Here is a 14,987-nt window from a genome sequence, read left to right as displayed (position 1 = left end):
GAGAATTATGGGAAGTTGCTGTCCTATCCTCTCAATTTTGCTGTGATTCTAAACTATTTTTTAAAAATTTTAAGTTTTACAAAAGCACAAAGAAGATGTCAGCTTTCTTTCTTTCCTTCCCTCCTCCCTTTCCTTTCTTAACTCACATGAGGCAAAGACTCCCATCCATAACGGCAAACAAGCCAGTGCCAACACCTAGACCCCATTCGGTCTCAGCACGGATTTGCTGCTGGGGTCTGCTATCACTTGTCTGTGCTCTCTCTGAGGATTTTTTGTCATGGCATCTGTAGCCAAAGGGAGTTAACACTTTTCTGTCTACCAGTTTGACAGTGGGTGGGAAAGAGGATGGTCAGAGTCTGATCCACTTTGTCCACTACATGCAAAAACTCTGCTACCCACAACTATATAAATTTCCTCTTTGGGCTGGGTGTAGTGGTGCACACCTTTGATCTCAACATTAGGAAGCAGGGGCAGGTGGATCTCTGTGAGTTCAGAGTCAGCCTGGTCTCTACAGTGAGGTCTAGGACAGCCAGGGCTATGTAGAGAGACCCTGTCTCAAACCAACCAAGCAACCAAGCAACCAAACATTTCTTATTTACATCTGCACCAGTAAACGGCTAGATTCTAACATTAAAAAAAAAAAGCATTTAGAATGTTTTTCATAACAAAGTTAGGTAGAAAAGATCAACACCTAAGTATTTGCAAATATATATTTGACTGAGACGAGATTCTTTGAGCATGCTCATGCCCTTGTTTAATTGAGCAGGACAGAACACCCCTTTGTATATCACATGTGCCTGTCTAGATGCTGGATGCAGTACTTACATGTGCAGTGCAGTCTGGGCCTTGGCTGCCTCTTGTTTGGTGCTGTATCGGATCAGGGCAGTGCCCTGGGTTAGATTCAGATGGAATGTCAGCAGTGGGCCATGCTGCATGCAGATCGTTCTCAAGGTTGACCCATCAATCTGAGAGGTAAGAACATATGTGAGCTAAGCGTAGATGACACATGGGAAAGGTAAATTCTAACGCATTTAGAGAACGAGACTGAGACCCATTATTCTTATTTTATAAATAAGATGTTTCTGTATAAAAATAGCTAAAAATAAAAACCTAAAATCCAATATATGGTCTGTTTTTTTTTTTAATAGAGAGATGAACAAGTATGTGCTTATTTATAGAGCTCAAAGGGGCAGAAAATGAGAATTAAAGTTACCATGCAAAGCTGCCAACATCATTACAAACATTTTATTTTTTCTGCCTCCCAATAAATACTCTCAGAGACAGACTAGACAAGAAGAGCACCCTGAACACCTGGCAGTTAAAACTGGCCTAGTCCAAAAACTACTCATTCCAACACTGTCACAGCCTCAGACAATGTATATATAAAGGGATGACTACTACCATCTCCTTTTCACTAAACCATTTGACCAAGGGCTGTAGGGGATTATGAGTAATTTTCCTAATCTAGGAGTTATATGAACAAACCTATTTATTCTGGGTGAATTTTCCAACAAGATTGTAAATATTTATTTAAGCCTCCACCCCAATACTTCAGTCCACCTCATTGGAAAAGATATGCTACAATTGGGAATGACTTAGAAAGCTGTGTAATGTCTCCTAGCCAGTGGTGGAGCAAGTGCCTACGAGGGTTCCATTCTCAGCACCAATGGGTGCTGAAGAGTAGAAGCCAGCAGTTCCTGTTAGCTCTTCACTGAAAGCCAAAGAAAATGCTGCTGGCACGTTGGTAAGGGACATCACCTGCATGAATATATCATTATAGCACAAACGACTTTTCAGGAGACAGACGTCTTCAAACACATTTTTGGTGATGGGAAATCCACTGCCCCATGTATCACTTTGCTCTACCAACAACTTAAACTCAGAGTGACACTAGTCTACTTACAAGGCAACTCTAACATTTTTTTCTAAATATTCATTTATTTTATGTTTATGAGTGCTCTATCTGCATGTACATCTGCATGCCAAAAGAGGGCATCAGATCACACTAAATATGGTGGTGAGCCACCATGTGGTTGCTGGGGATTGAACTCAGGACCTCTGGAAGAGCAGACAGTGCTCTTAACTGCTGAGCCATCATCTCTCCAGCCCCAACAGCTCTAATATTTAAAGGAATCAATTATTTTGATACAAACACAGCCAGGATCACATTAATTTTATTATACATGTAATTTATGCATACTACTTTAGAGTGAATAGAAGTGAATGGTTAGCTAGCATGCCAGGCACTTTTCAAAACTGGGTACCTCTTATTGGCTCTCATCCTAACCACATTATAACTACTACATAGTGTGAGAACTTTTAAAAAAATAAGGCATATATAGTTTTGAACATTATTATGTTGGATTTTTCATACTGGGGCTGTGGTCAGACATACACAGAGTATTTGCTTACTGTGTGTGAGGCCCCAGGTTTGATCCTAGCATCACTCCTGCCTCCACATGATTCTTTAGTTTAGTCAACTATTAGCTAAGGAAATAAACTGCAACTTTTATTTATTTTGAGAGACTATGTAACCCTGTATACAGTGCCTAGAAATAGGAGGAGGCTTGTGATTTACTTGCCACAAACAGGTTCACTGGGCAGATAAGTTTATAGCAAACTGTATTTGCCCCCAGAGACTCCTAGCAGATACTAGTATTTTACAGATCTGAGAACCTCACAATGCCACTTTACCAACTGAGCGATTTGAAGCCCTTGTCAGGAACATCTTTTTCTATGTGGTTAAAACACATTACCCTATTTGGTTCCAGATTCTAATGGGCATATCTAAACAACACATTGCCTCATCAGCAGGTCACATGACCTCACTCTCACTGCTTTATAGAATCTTCTCATCCTTATCACTATGAATATGAGGCCTAGTGGCCATGAAATAAATAAGCTTTCTTTATCCAGGCCAGAAGAGAACATCAGATCTCCTAATTAGACATCTGAAGTGGGTGCTGGGAATTAAACTTGAGTGCTCTGGATAATCGGCAAGCTTCCTTAACTGCTGAACCATCTCTCTAGTCCTATAAATGAGCTTTCATAGCTGGGCAGTGGCGGCGAATGCCTTTAATCCCAGCACTTGAGAGGCAGACAGTTCTCTGAGTTTGAGGCTAGCCGGGTCTACAGAATGAGTTCTAGGACAGCCAGGGTTCCACAGAGAAACCACTGGAGTGGGTAGGGCGAAAACAAATGGAAAAAAAAAAAAAACCCAACAAGAAAAGAGCTTTCACGACTGCCAACATCTTCCATTCTGTCTCTCTCCCTTTTATTTTAGACAAGAGTCCCATGTACCCTAAGAACTTGCTAACGGGCTGGCCTTGAACTCAGACATCTACCTGCCTTTGCCTCTCAAGTGCTGGAGACTAAAGGTGTGTGTCAATATGTACAGCTCTCTCTGTCTTTAAATAAAATCAAACCCTATCTAGAAAACCACAAGAAAGCAAGGTTACCTGTGGAGTGAGATTGTGAAGAACCAGCCAGTAACTAGGACGAACAGATCCACCATCACTCCAGGTAGAGGCTGCAGACAAGAGGAGAAGGATGAGGGAGAGAGAAAACAAAACAAACATATATCCAAACCACCAAGACTCTCAGGGAACCACACAGGGGTACATTTTCATGCAGACCATATGCCTTTTTTAAAAAAAAAAAACAAAACTAATCCTGACCTTCAAGGTCTTTTCTAGTCCCTGACCCCAGTGAATTCATTTGCATATTTGTGGGACAGTATTCCTTCCCAGTGCCTTCCTCTGTAATTGCTCATTTTTACTTCGTGTGCCCTAGAGGGGTTCTGATCCCTTCATCTGTACTTACTGCAACTTTTCAGTCAAAAGATTTTCCTCTACCAGTCAACCACACAGTCCTCCATGTTGAGCCCTCTCCATGTCCTCCTCATGGTGCTAAACAGCCGTTCCTGCATGGTAGATCATCCTTACCCGAGGCAATCCGGGAGTCCTGTGTCCCCCACCCCCTGACCGATCGGGGTGCTGTGCTGCTCCAAGGAGATGCCGGTTTGGGGTTGGTCAGGCCAGGAGGTGGGCGGGGCAGCGGTGTAGTGTTCCTGGAGGAGATGTGGTTTTTCCACATCTTGTTGGAGAGATGAGTGGGGTTGTGTCCTATGGGATCTGGGGACCACGTGGATTTGTAATCAGGGAACTTTGCTGTGAGAAGAGAAAAGTTGGGAAGCAGTTAGAGTTAGATGGGCATCTGTCCACTAATAGACACAAATTTTGTCTGTATATAAACACATGTATATTTATATTTTATAAAGTCACAGTGCTAAGGCTGAGGTAACCCTGGGCTCCATGTACTTTGTTTCAGTTTTTTTTTTTTTTGTTTTGTTTTTTGTTTTTTTCGAGACAGGGTTTCTCTGTGTAGTTCTGGCTGTCCTGGAACTCACTCTGTAGACCAGGCTGGCCTCGAACTCAGAAATCTGCCTGCCTCTGCCTCCCAAGTACTGGGATTACAGGCATGCGCCACCACTGCCCGGCTTCAGTTTTTTTTTTTAAGGAGCAGGAAGTATACATTTTAAGAGCAGCAGTATGAAAATAATTGTTCTCTGAGCATGTTGAATACAAAATTTTAAAATGACACTAAACTGATATATTATTGTGTAAATTGAAGATTCAGTAAGATAACTAATCTACTTCTTTTACAGGTAAACACAACTTGAAAGAGAAGACAAATTTATGGAGAAAGTATTCCAAAAGAGGTCAAGCTAAAAGACAGGGTTAGAATGTTAACACCAACAGAACAAGAGTACTCTATAAATGCTCACTGAGTACACACACACACACACACACACACACACACACACACTAAACTACTAGAAAACTATGCATTACTTGTGCCTTGATACTTTAGACACCAACATCGATTTTAAATATAACTAATAAGGCTTGAGCAATGGCTTAGTGGTTTGGTTTGCTCTTGCAAAGGATTTAGGTTCAATTTCCATCACCTACATAGTAGCTCACAACCAATGCAACTCCAGGGGGGTCCCATACCCTATTTTGACATCCGTGGGCACTAGGCACATATGCAGTAGACATACATGCAGACACTATCTGTCTGTCTGTATATCTATCTATCTACACAGCAATAAATAACCATCTAAAAAAACCATCAAATGATCACTACTGCTTACTAAGCCTAAGTCACTGGACAGAACTATAGGTGATTATCTTGTGGAGCCTCTGGTTCAGATAGGAGACAACTGGTAACCTTGGCAACAGCACATATGCACATCAAGGGATAGGCTCAGGAAAGAAAGAAAAAGGAAATCCAGCCTCAGTCTATGCTCCTTGTAAGAGTACATCCCTTTAGGATTTACATGGGGGCGGAGAGATAAAAAGCCATACGTATACTGTGGCTGAGCAAGCTGCAGTAGGATTTCCATGAGACTCAGCACAAAAACAACAACCCCACCCAAACAAACACAAACACAAAACCCCCAAACCACACAAACAAAAAAAAATGACAAAAAAAAAAAAAAAAAAAAGAAAAAAAGAAAAGATCAATAGCCTAGTGGAGGTGGCCCACACCTTTATCCCAGCAGAGACTGGTGGATCTCTGAGTTAGAGGCCAGCCTGGTCTACGGAGTGAGTTCTAAGACAGGCAGAGCTACACAGAGAAACCTTGTCTTCAAAAACCAAACCAAACCTAGGGTGAGAATTGACCAAGAGGAGTGGAGATGAAAAATAGGCTTATCAAATATATTCCCTAAGACACAGGGCCTGGGGGCCAGGGAGTAAGGGAGAGAGGAAACGTGGAGAAAAACGCTGATGGTTTGAATATGCTTGGCCCAGGGAGTGACAAACACTAAGGGACAGAGCTAGGGAGAAAAGGCAGTTCTCAGGATCCCAAAGTTCAGTCCTAGGGAAGTCTCAAGTCAATGTCAAACCGCAGGAAGAAAATTCCTGGGACCTGGGCGTTTATAGGAATGAGGGAACAAAGTGCCAGAGAAGGCAGCACAGGCCTGTGTGGGAAAGGCTGCTGTGAGGCTGAGGCAGAAGACTGCTTCAACCTAAGGAAGATACCAGGTAATGAGATCTCTCAACAACTTTGCAGCTAGTTGTAGCACATTCCTACAGTAAGCACGAGAGGTACAAGCAGGAACAGTGAAGCTAAGGGTCCACCTAGCTCCATACACAGTGAATGTAAGGCTAGCCTGAGCTACGTGAGACCCCCATATCAAAAGAAAGAAAAAATATTCTTTAATCAGATAAAGAAAGGAAGAGTTAGACAAAAGCTTAGTATTTGCTTTGTTATTGTATCATGGTGTGTATGTACAAGTGTGCATGAGGTGTGGGCATGCACTCCAGGCTGCGTGGAGGTCAAAGGAGAACTGTTTGGACTTGGTTCTCTCCTTCTGTGCAGTCTGAAGCTCAAGCTCAGGCCACCAGGTTTGTGCAGTAGCTGCTATTCCTGTCAGCCTCAAAGTAAGTTTTACAAGGAAACAGCACGATCAAGTACTATCATATTACTATCAAGTATGACAGAGGAAGGTGCTGGAACAGACCCTGGAAGCACTTCCTCTATAACGTAGGCTCAATTCTGAGGCAGTTAACAGTATTTTTGTTTGGTTTTGACAGAAGGTCTTTCTATATAACCCAGGCCAGCCTCCAGGAATTCATTCACAATCACTCTGTCTCAAATCCAGGTTTTTGTTTTTAAAGATTTATTTACTTGTTTTATGTATATGATTATACTTTAGCTGTCTTCAGACACAACAGAAGGGGGCATCAGATCCCATTACAGATGGTTGTGAGCCACCATGTGGTTGCTGGAAATTGAACTCAGGACCTCTGGAACAACAGTCAGTGCTCTTAACCACTGAGCCATCTCTTCAGCCCAGTATCCAGATCTTCGAATTTCAGTTTATCTACTAAATGAGGGTAACCCATCTACATAGTAGGAGTTTATCCTAAGGTTTACTATGATGCCTGGCCTATAGAAGCACTTAGTAGGTGTGCATTATTGTTGCACTACTGATGTGAAAACAGCTAGAAAAAGGAACTGTAGATCACTAGCTCACTAGGATTGGCTGGGAGCTAAGGATTTGTTTTATGTAATCTCAGCACTGAGGAGGCAGAGACAGAAAGATCGCTCTAAGTCTAAGGCCAGTGTGGTCCTCAGAGTGAGTTCCATGCCAGCCAGAGTTACATAGGAAGATCCTGACAAAACAAAACCAAAACCACACAGAAGTCTCATCCTGCATGTGAACCGTGTCCACGTTTGTGCTTACTTAGTGTTGTGGGGTGTACTTTCGGAGGCCAGCAATCAATACCAGCCATCTCCTCAGCAATCAACACCAGCCATCCCTTTAGCTGCTTTCCACATTGTCTGTGCTCCAATGAATGACTAGACCAACACAAATTAGATTTGGTGGTTTTGTTTTGATTTTTTTTGGGGGGGGAGTGGGGGTAGTGGTGCAAAGGAGAGAGGGTGGACTTGGGAGGAATAGGAATCAAGGTGTCTCTCCCTTGACCTGTAGCTCTGGTTGGCTGGAGTAACTGGCTAGCTAGCAAGGCCCAGGAATCTTCTCGTCTCTGCCTCTCCAGCACTGGCACTACACTTGTATGCCACTAGTGCTGAGTTTTTTTCTTTTGAGATAGGATTTCACTATGTGTGGCTGTCTTGGAATTTGCTATGTAGACCAGACTAGACCAGGCTAGACCCAAACTCATGGAGCTACACCTAACTCCATCTCCTGAGTGCTAGGATTAAAGGTGTGGACAGATGTGCCTGATTTTTTTTTTAATGTGGGCATGGGGACCGAACTCAGGTCTCCTTGTCTGCACGGCATTTTACCACTGAGCCATCTTTCTAGCTCCTATTAACTTTTCTTTTCCTTAAGTCTCAAGAAGCAAATAAATGCAAAACCCAATCAACCAACCAACCACAGGAACTCACCAAGTACTATTGGCAAATTACCCAAGGTCCTCCTTTTTACTCTTGCCATTTATTGTCATTATGTCTTTAGGTCAGATTTTTGGGGAAAAGTAAGCTACCACTGGTTGTTGCAATGTTAGTATGGGTTGAAGTGGCTCTTCAAATAGCCCTTGATTTCTTGGCAGGCTAGTTAGCAGAAACATTTGGTCATCAGGTCATGAGCTCTGCCCTCTGAACTTTGGTTGAAGTTATATGAGATTCTATTCCCACTGGTCCTGTGTTACCTATCCCATCTCTGAGACTGGGAGCTCCCTGGGTGGATGCTGACTCACAGAAAGGCTGTGCTCCCATTTGTGCTGACCTAGGTTCTTCACATGTTCTACAGGCACTCCTTAGAAAGTGACTGTCAGTATAAAGAGGAACCTCCCATTCAGCTGCTGAGCAAGAGAAGAAACACCAGCGAGTACCTGAAGTGCTATGAACGTTGGTAAAGGAGTTGTCAGAGGCACTGTAGGGCCAGGCACCAGGTGAAGGCAGCGAGGTGTTGAGGGAAGAATTAGACCCTTGTAACAAATGAAGAACAAGAAGAAAATATTATAGACAAATGTCAGTATAACCAGGGAAATTTTGTGAGTATTTTTATTTAAACTCAAATAGAAGGAAACCAAAATGTAACCAAACAATACAGATATAAAAAGCAACATGCTTCTACTTTCTTGTTAAATTATAGAAACAAGGCCACAGGCGAACAACCATGAAAACACTGGGCAGTGTTACACGCAGCCCGCAGCACTCACTTACCTGTGGTGTTATCCCGCAGCAGTTGGTGGTCAGTATCTACAATGGGAGATGTGGTTGTACCCCCCAGAACACTTCCTGGGGTGACATAGGGGTCAGATTCAGGGTCAATATTTTGGATACCTTTCCATGGCACTCCTGGTTGGAATTCTGAGACAAGAAGAAATGATAGGAATAGGAGGGTGTTAAAAACAATTAGCTTAAACATTTCTTATTTTGTTATTATGTTAAACTATTTAGTAGAAAAAACATGGTCCTGTGAAAAGTTTAAACACTGAAATCTACTATGCATCAGAGTTTCATCATGAAATAAAAAGTTTACCCTGAACAAATACTCTTGTCAGTAGCATATCTATTAGCGTATTGTCTATGCTTCACCTGTCTGGTTGTGCACTGGATCATACATGGCTCCATGAATGATTTTCTAGCTATTAGAGGAAGCCAGGTTGTAAGGGAAAGTAGGAGCTGCTGCCTAATGAAGTGAGGCCAAAAACTGGGAGAAAATATGGGTTTGAGACCAGTGACCTTTCCCAATTTTTTTTATCATGTATTTACCAAAATCACATAATAAAACAAAATAGAAGTGACCATTATTTCTCAGTCTCTTTGGGGATAGTTGGGAATAATTTAACTATTTGTGAGAAAACCTAGACTATATATGAAGGCTTATCATGTGTTTACTGATCTGCTGAAGCTGTATTTAAAGGTATGTGGTAATATTAACAAACTGATATTCCTCTAATTGTGTTGAGAAGATTGTATTATATGAACAAGAGACATTATTTCATTTCATTCTAATATAATGTAGTCATATACATTTATGTCAGAATTATATATGAAGAGAAGGAGAATTACTGATTTTTATTTTATTAAATTTTCTATAGTGAAAACAATAGAGAGACAGGGAGGGGACAGGGGAAGGAGTGAGTAAGGAAGAGAGAAAGTGATGGACCTTACCGAACTCGTCACTGTGTACCTGGGGTAGATAAATGACATATCTGACTAATGAGCATGTCAATCAATTCAGTGCCACTTTAAAAGAGCTAATGTTCCAAGGCATTCTACACACAGGACAATGGCAAGTCCCAACTACAAGGTGACCTCCTTTCTCCTTAACTCCATTTCTTGTAGAACTTTTCTTTTCTCATGGCACACATGTCAGCATTTGTGCCTTACCTTTATCAGACAATAACTACTAAATGCAGAAAAGAAAGCATGGGGCCTCCTCAGTACTGAGCTGCACAAGAAGTGTGTTTAGAACCTGAATGTAAGAGAACAACTATCATAGGAAAAGCATTTTATGAACAATACCTGGAGGCCAACTGGCATTGCTGGATTTACTTCCGATTTTATTAGTCGGTGGAGATTTGGCAGGTAACCAGCTATCACCAGCAGGACCCGTATGGCCACCCAGTGTGTCACCTGGGATTATATCAAACTGGTTGTATGGTGAACCTCCTCGGGTCTTACCAGGGGCCACTATAGCGCCTGAGAAAAGAAAGAAATAACTGACTAAGAGAGAGCTCCAGGGGGCTGGATAGATGGCTCAGAAGTTAAGACCACTGGCTCTTCTTCAGAGAGTCCCGGTTTTGATTCTCAGCACCTACATGGCAGCTCACAACTGTCTGTAACTCTAGTTCCAGGGGGTCTGATGCCCTCTTATGACCTGTGTGGGGACTAGACATGCACATGTGCACAGACATACAAGCAGACCAAAAAACATCCACACATATGAATGAAGAACTTGGGGCAATCATTAATAGAAGCACAACCATAATGACTCAGCTCACCCGTCTTGAGCTTCCCCATTTCTCACCTAAGCTCAGAGTGTTCTCATTCTAGAAAAGCACTTCCAATCTGAAATCCTATGGTCTTATAAAGTCAGTGAAATACATACAAAAGTATGAAGCACAGTATCTATGTGATTTCTATGCTAATCACTCAAAAGTGAGGAATAGGAAAAACTGAACAAATTTAGCGCTTTGGACAGTTTTAAGTGATCTTTCTATTGATACTTCCTCTTACCCCAGCGCTCTTAAAGGCTGGTTGAGCTTGGGTTATCTGGAATTGGCGGTGTGCAGAGTCCACTGGAGAAAAAGCCATCTGCAATTGCTTTAAATTCCAAGGCAATGAGGTGGAATTCCTGCCCAAGGTCTTTGCCAGCAGGCCAGCAATGAACTCTGCATTTCTGAGCTCAGGGCCTCACAGACAGAGAACAGAAAATCCTTTGTCACCGTGTTCCCAGGGGTATTCCTATGACTTTGACAGTACTTCCTTCAAGCATTTTCATGCAGGAAAAGCTGAAAGCTTAACATTCATTAAGTAAAAAACAATAGCCATAATTTTTTACTTTAAGTAAAAATTCAGGAACCTATGGGAGACTATTTTCCTTACTTCCAAAATAGAGTTCATATAGTCTGTTACTCATTTGGCATAGTCTTAGGGTGGTGAATCATGAGCACATAGAATGATCTGCAGGACAATAAATTAAAATGCTTATATAAATACTGAATAAGCAATCTGTTTGGTTTAGACTAAGGGAATATTATTAGCGTCTCCATCCTCTGCTAACAGCACATTTGCTTTTCTGAGGACAGTGTGGCTCACACTGAGGTACAGCACAGTGAGGTAGTGCAGAATGAAATGCTCAATTATTTTGGGGATTACTAAGGAAATGGGGAAAACATAACCTGTATTCTCTGATGAGGAGAGAGGATACTGTACCTCTGAGGTATCTTTTAGTATGCCATTTTGTATTTATTATCCAGACCTGGCAAATCAGTAGCCTGAGGGAGCTATAAAAGTGCCCAAAGCTACAGATGACACAGGACTAAGGTTACTCGGTCCACAAAACAGCCTTTATAATGTCAGTAAATTATTCTTGATTTTGATCATGTTTAGTGGGGCAGGCAGAGAGCTCTGGGAAGCTTCTTCCCCAGTCTCTGCATGGGGTTATTAAAGAGGTTTTATAAAGGACTTATTAAAGAGGGTTTATAAAAGGCTTATGAAAGGGTTTATAACAACCTGAAAGATTGTAGACTGAATGAGCTGGCTGGGCTAAGCCTGCTGGAGCTCTGCAGCAGGAACACCAGACACTTATCTGTATTGACTGTCATGAAGACAACTCTGAATCCAAGTGAAATATTGACAAATGAAACAAACATTGCATTGAAGGGTGAAAGAAGGTCTAGACTTTACATTTGTTTTCTAGGGAAATGGAAAGCTCTTAAAGGAAATTATGGATAGGCAAGGCTAATCCACACTCACACCATGACTCAGATGCTGTCTGGAGAAACATTAATTCACAAAGAACAGGGGCTCTGGAGAAAGTTCAAACCTTATGAATTCTCATCTACTAGCCATCTTTTGAACCTTAGGGAGACTTTACTTTCTTCTTTTTCTGAGACTGGGTTTCACTATGTCTCCCAATACAACCTTGAACTATGTATAGCTTATGCTGGTTTTCAACTTACAAGCACAGGACAGGAGCTTTTAAAAATCTAATACTAATCTCTGAGGTCCCAAAAAGCACAAAGTCAGGAATTTGAGATTAGCACAGACCACAAATTCATACAAACTCTGTCTCAGAAAACCAAACCAAATGAACCAAATGAACCAAGCAACCAACCACAACCTTAGCAAGAGGATTCTGTCTCTTAAGACACTTAAATAGGGTTTTAATCTTATGGGTGCGCAAATTCCTAACTATTCTCAATCTCACAGTCAGTGGGACATCATGCCATCCTTAATTAGAACCTTTTAAATGCTTGAAGTATGAATGGTAAGACAAACCTCCTCTAATACATGATCATAAAACTTAGAGAAAATACCAAGAGACTCATCACCAAAAACTAAAGATTTGTGCTTAAAAAAAAAATTCACAAAAGGGAGGGCTAGAAAGACGGCTTAGTAGTTAACAGCACTGGCTGCTCTTCTATAGGACATAGGTTTGATTCCCAGCACCCACATGGTGCTTAATTGCAGTTCTCAGCAATCCAACACCCTCTCTTGGCCTCTGAGGTACTGGATGCATGTGGTGCACAGACATATACACAAAAATATGTATACATATAAGAGTTAAAAAAATCATAAAAGAAGGCATGGTGGTATACACTGTTAATCTCAGGACACAGGAGATAAAGGCAACAGAACTTTCTGTGTTCAAGGCAACATGGGCTTCAAGACACTACAATTATTCTTTTACTTAACTAAATAACTTTTTTGGGGAGACAGGGTCTCTTTATGTTGGTCTGGAATTTGCTTAACTTGAACTCACAGAGCTCTCTACCTGCCCCTGCTTCCTGAGTGATTACACACTAAGCCTGCCCGAGATATTGCCTTAAAAGTGTGGTGGGACATGCCTTTAATGTCTGCACTGTGGAGGCAAAGGTAGCAGATTTCTGGGAGTTCCAGGCCAGCCTAGAATACAGAGAAAGACCCAGACTCAAAAAGGAAACACAAACACACATACAAAAGCCAACAAAATATGCAGGATACTCAAGGCCTGAGTAGGGATCAGAAGATTCTGCTACTAACATGAAGCTGCTCTCTCACCGTTTTTGTGCATGGTGGCTTCTTGTGTGGCCACAGATGGCAGCGCTTCCATCATGGAGGTCCATTGCTTGAAGCGAGACTCAGTCCCAGCCTCCTTGCTACCAACCATACCATAGTCCATGGCGCCAGAGCTGAAGCCTGCAAAGAGATCACAAATGTGTATATGTTTCTTATATTAGAAACTAAGTACCCCAGGAAGAACCCAAGAATGCCTTTTGGCATGGTCTCTATACAGAAACAGCCACTTGGTTCAAAACTCTAATTTTGGGTCCTTCTGTATTAAAAACTTTGTTGTCTCTTTTTTTAATGGTATGAAAATGGGTCATCTAATTAGGTTCATCTTAGTGCGTACCTATACCCACATTTTTCTGAGCAAACATTTGTGGCAGACAGTTGGGGGGATTCAACCACTCTACGACCACATCTGATACCAACATGGGAGAGTAAATTGTTAAGGATTCCAGTGGGAGGAAAGGCTACACAAAGGAACCTCACCATCTAGGGCTTAGAAACCAGTACAAGGTCTGACTCATGACATTCAGCTGTGCCTAAAGAATGGCAAGAAGCCCACTGATGATACTCCAATGTTTCCCTGCCTGCAGAGAGAGAGAGAGAAAGAGAGAGAGAGAGAGAGAGAGAGAGAGAGAGAGAGAGAGAGAATGAGAATGAATCTGAATTCACAGTGCTGTGAGCCTCAAGAAGGCCCCGAGAGTCAGGCTCTCCCACTATGGAGCACCAGAGAACTAAAAGCCACATACAACTCAAGAGACTTCCCAGCACAGTCTCACAAGGCCAGTCACCTGTTCTCCACTGGGTTATAATGCAGTTTTCAAATGAACTCTTAAAACAGGTAAGCTGCAGATTAAAGCTAACCAACAAAATGGGTCTACACAACCACAGGAGTCTGGAAGGGGGCTTCCATCACAGACTGTGGGTGAGCAGGGCCAAACAGTAGTCCCCACTCCCCCTCAGTCAACAGGCTTTGGGGCTCCAGCCAGACCAGAACCCAGCTGTTGCCACTTGCTCTCCTAGTGTAAAATGATGCCTTAGACTGGATCTCCCTCAAGCTCTACTGATCCAAGTCCTACTGAGGCCCATGTCATGGTCTTCTTCCCCTGAGGGTTTATTCTACTGCTTGGCTTAGTTTTACTCATGCACAGACCGGGGAGGGGGGCGGGAAACCTGATATTTTCTTTCCCTTCATCTAAAATGTTACTTATTTCTATGAAGAAACCTGTTTCTCCACACATTTATAATTGAAATTACTAGCCCAACTGCTTGGTTGGAATGTAAGGGTGGTAAGTAGAATTGAGCTTTAAATTTTTTTTTTAACTGCATTTATCTGTGTGTGGGTATAAGTGCCTGCACGGGCCAGAAAAGTGCATGAGAACTGAAGCTGAAGTGTTGGTGGTTGTGGGTGCTCTGTAAGAGCAGCCCACACTGTGAGCCATCTCTCCAGCCTGAAGATTAGAAAGCAATCAGCCAAAGTCATCTTCAACAGTGAAAAGTGAGACTGGAGAACAGGGCATTGGGAGGCGGAGGGCTGTCTGGGAGTCCTTGTGGCTCCTTGCACATGATATGTCTGCCTCTGAAAGGAAAGCAGCTAAGGTAGCACCCGAGGGCTAATGAAAGCATGGCTTTTGGCAAAGATGACAAAAGACACAAGGACTGGTAAGGAGAGAAGGAGGCTGTCCTCACACAATCATTTTCTTCGAAGTTGTTCTAAAATGTCT

General features: G+C 42.2%; 1 protein-coding gene across 13 annotated transcripts in view; it reads right to left on the bottom strand.

Annotated features, from left to right (window-relative positions):
• The window catches only part of Tnrc6b (trinucleotide repeat containing adaptor 6B), a 205,858-nt gene that overhangs the window by 2,555 nt on the left and 188,316 nt on the right, over positions 1-14,987 (bottom strand). For all 13 annotated transcript variants that reach the window (XM_076911659.1, XM_076911660.1, XM_076911653.1 and 10 more), the window contains 7 exons: positions 13,255-13,392; positions 10,012-10,188; positions 8,704-8,850; positions 8,370-8,465; positions 3,945-4,169; positions 3,459-3,529; positions 826-965 (listed from right to left, as the gene is read on the bottom strand). In XM_076911659.1, the coding sequence (XP_076767774.1) occupies positions 826-965; positions 3,459-3,529; positions 3,945-4,169; positions 8,370-8,465; positions 8,704-8,850; positions 10,012-10,188; positions 13,255-13,392 (994 nt within the window). The remainder of the gene's footprint in view (positions 1-825; positions 966-3,458; positions 3,530-3,944; positions 4,170-8,369; positions 8,466-8,703; positions 8,851-10,011; positions 10,189-13,254; positions 13,393-14,987) is intronic.

Source organism: Arvicanthis niloticus, chromosome 13 (assembly GCF_011762505.2).
Source record: "Arvicanthis niloticus isolate mArvNil1 chromosome 13, mArvNil1.pat.X, whole genome shotgun sequence".
NCBI lineage: Eukaryota > Metazoa > Chordata > Mammalia > Rodentia > Muridae > Arvicanthis > Arvicanthis niloticus.
Note: the sequence above shows the minus strand (reverse complement) of the source record. Positions and strands in the feature narration are given on the sequence as shown.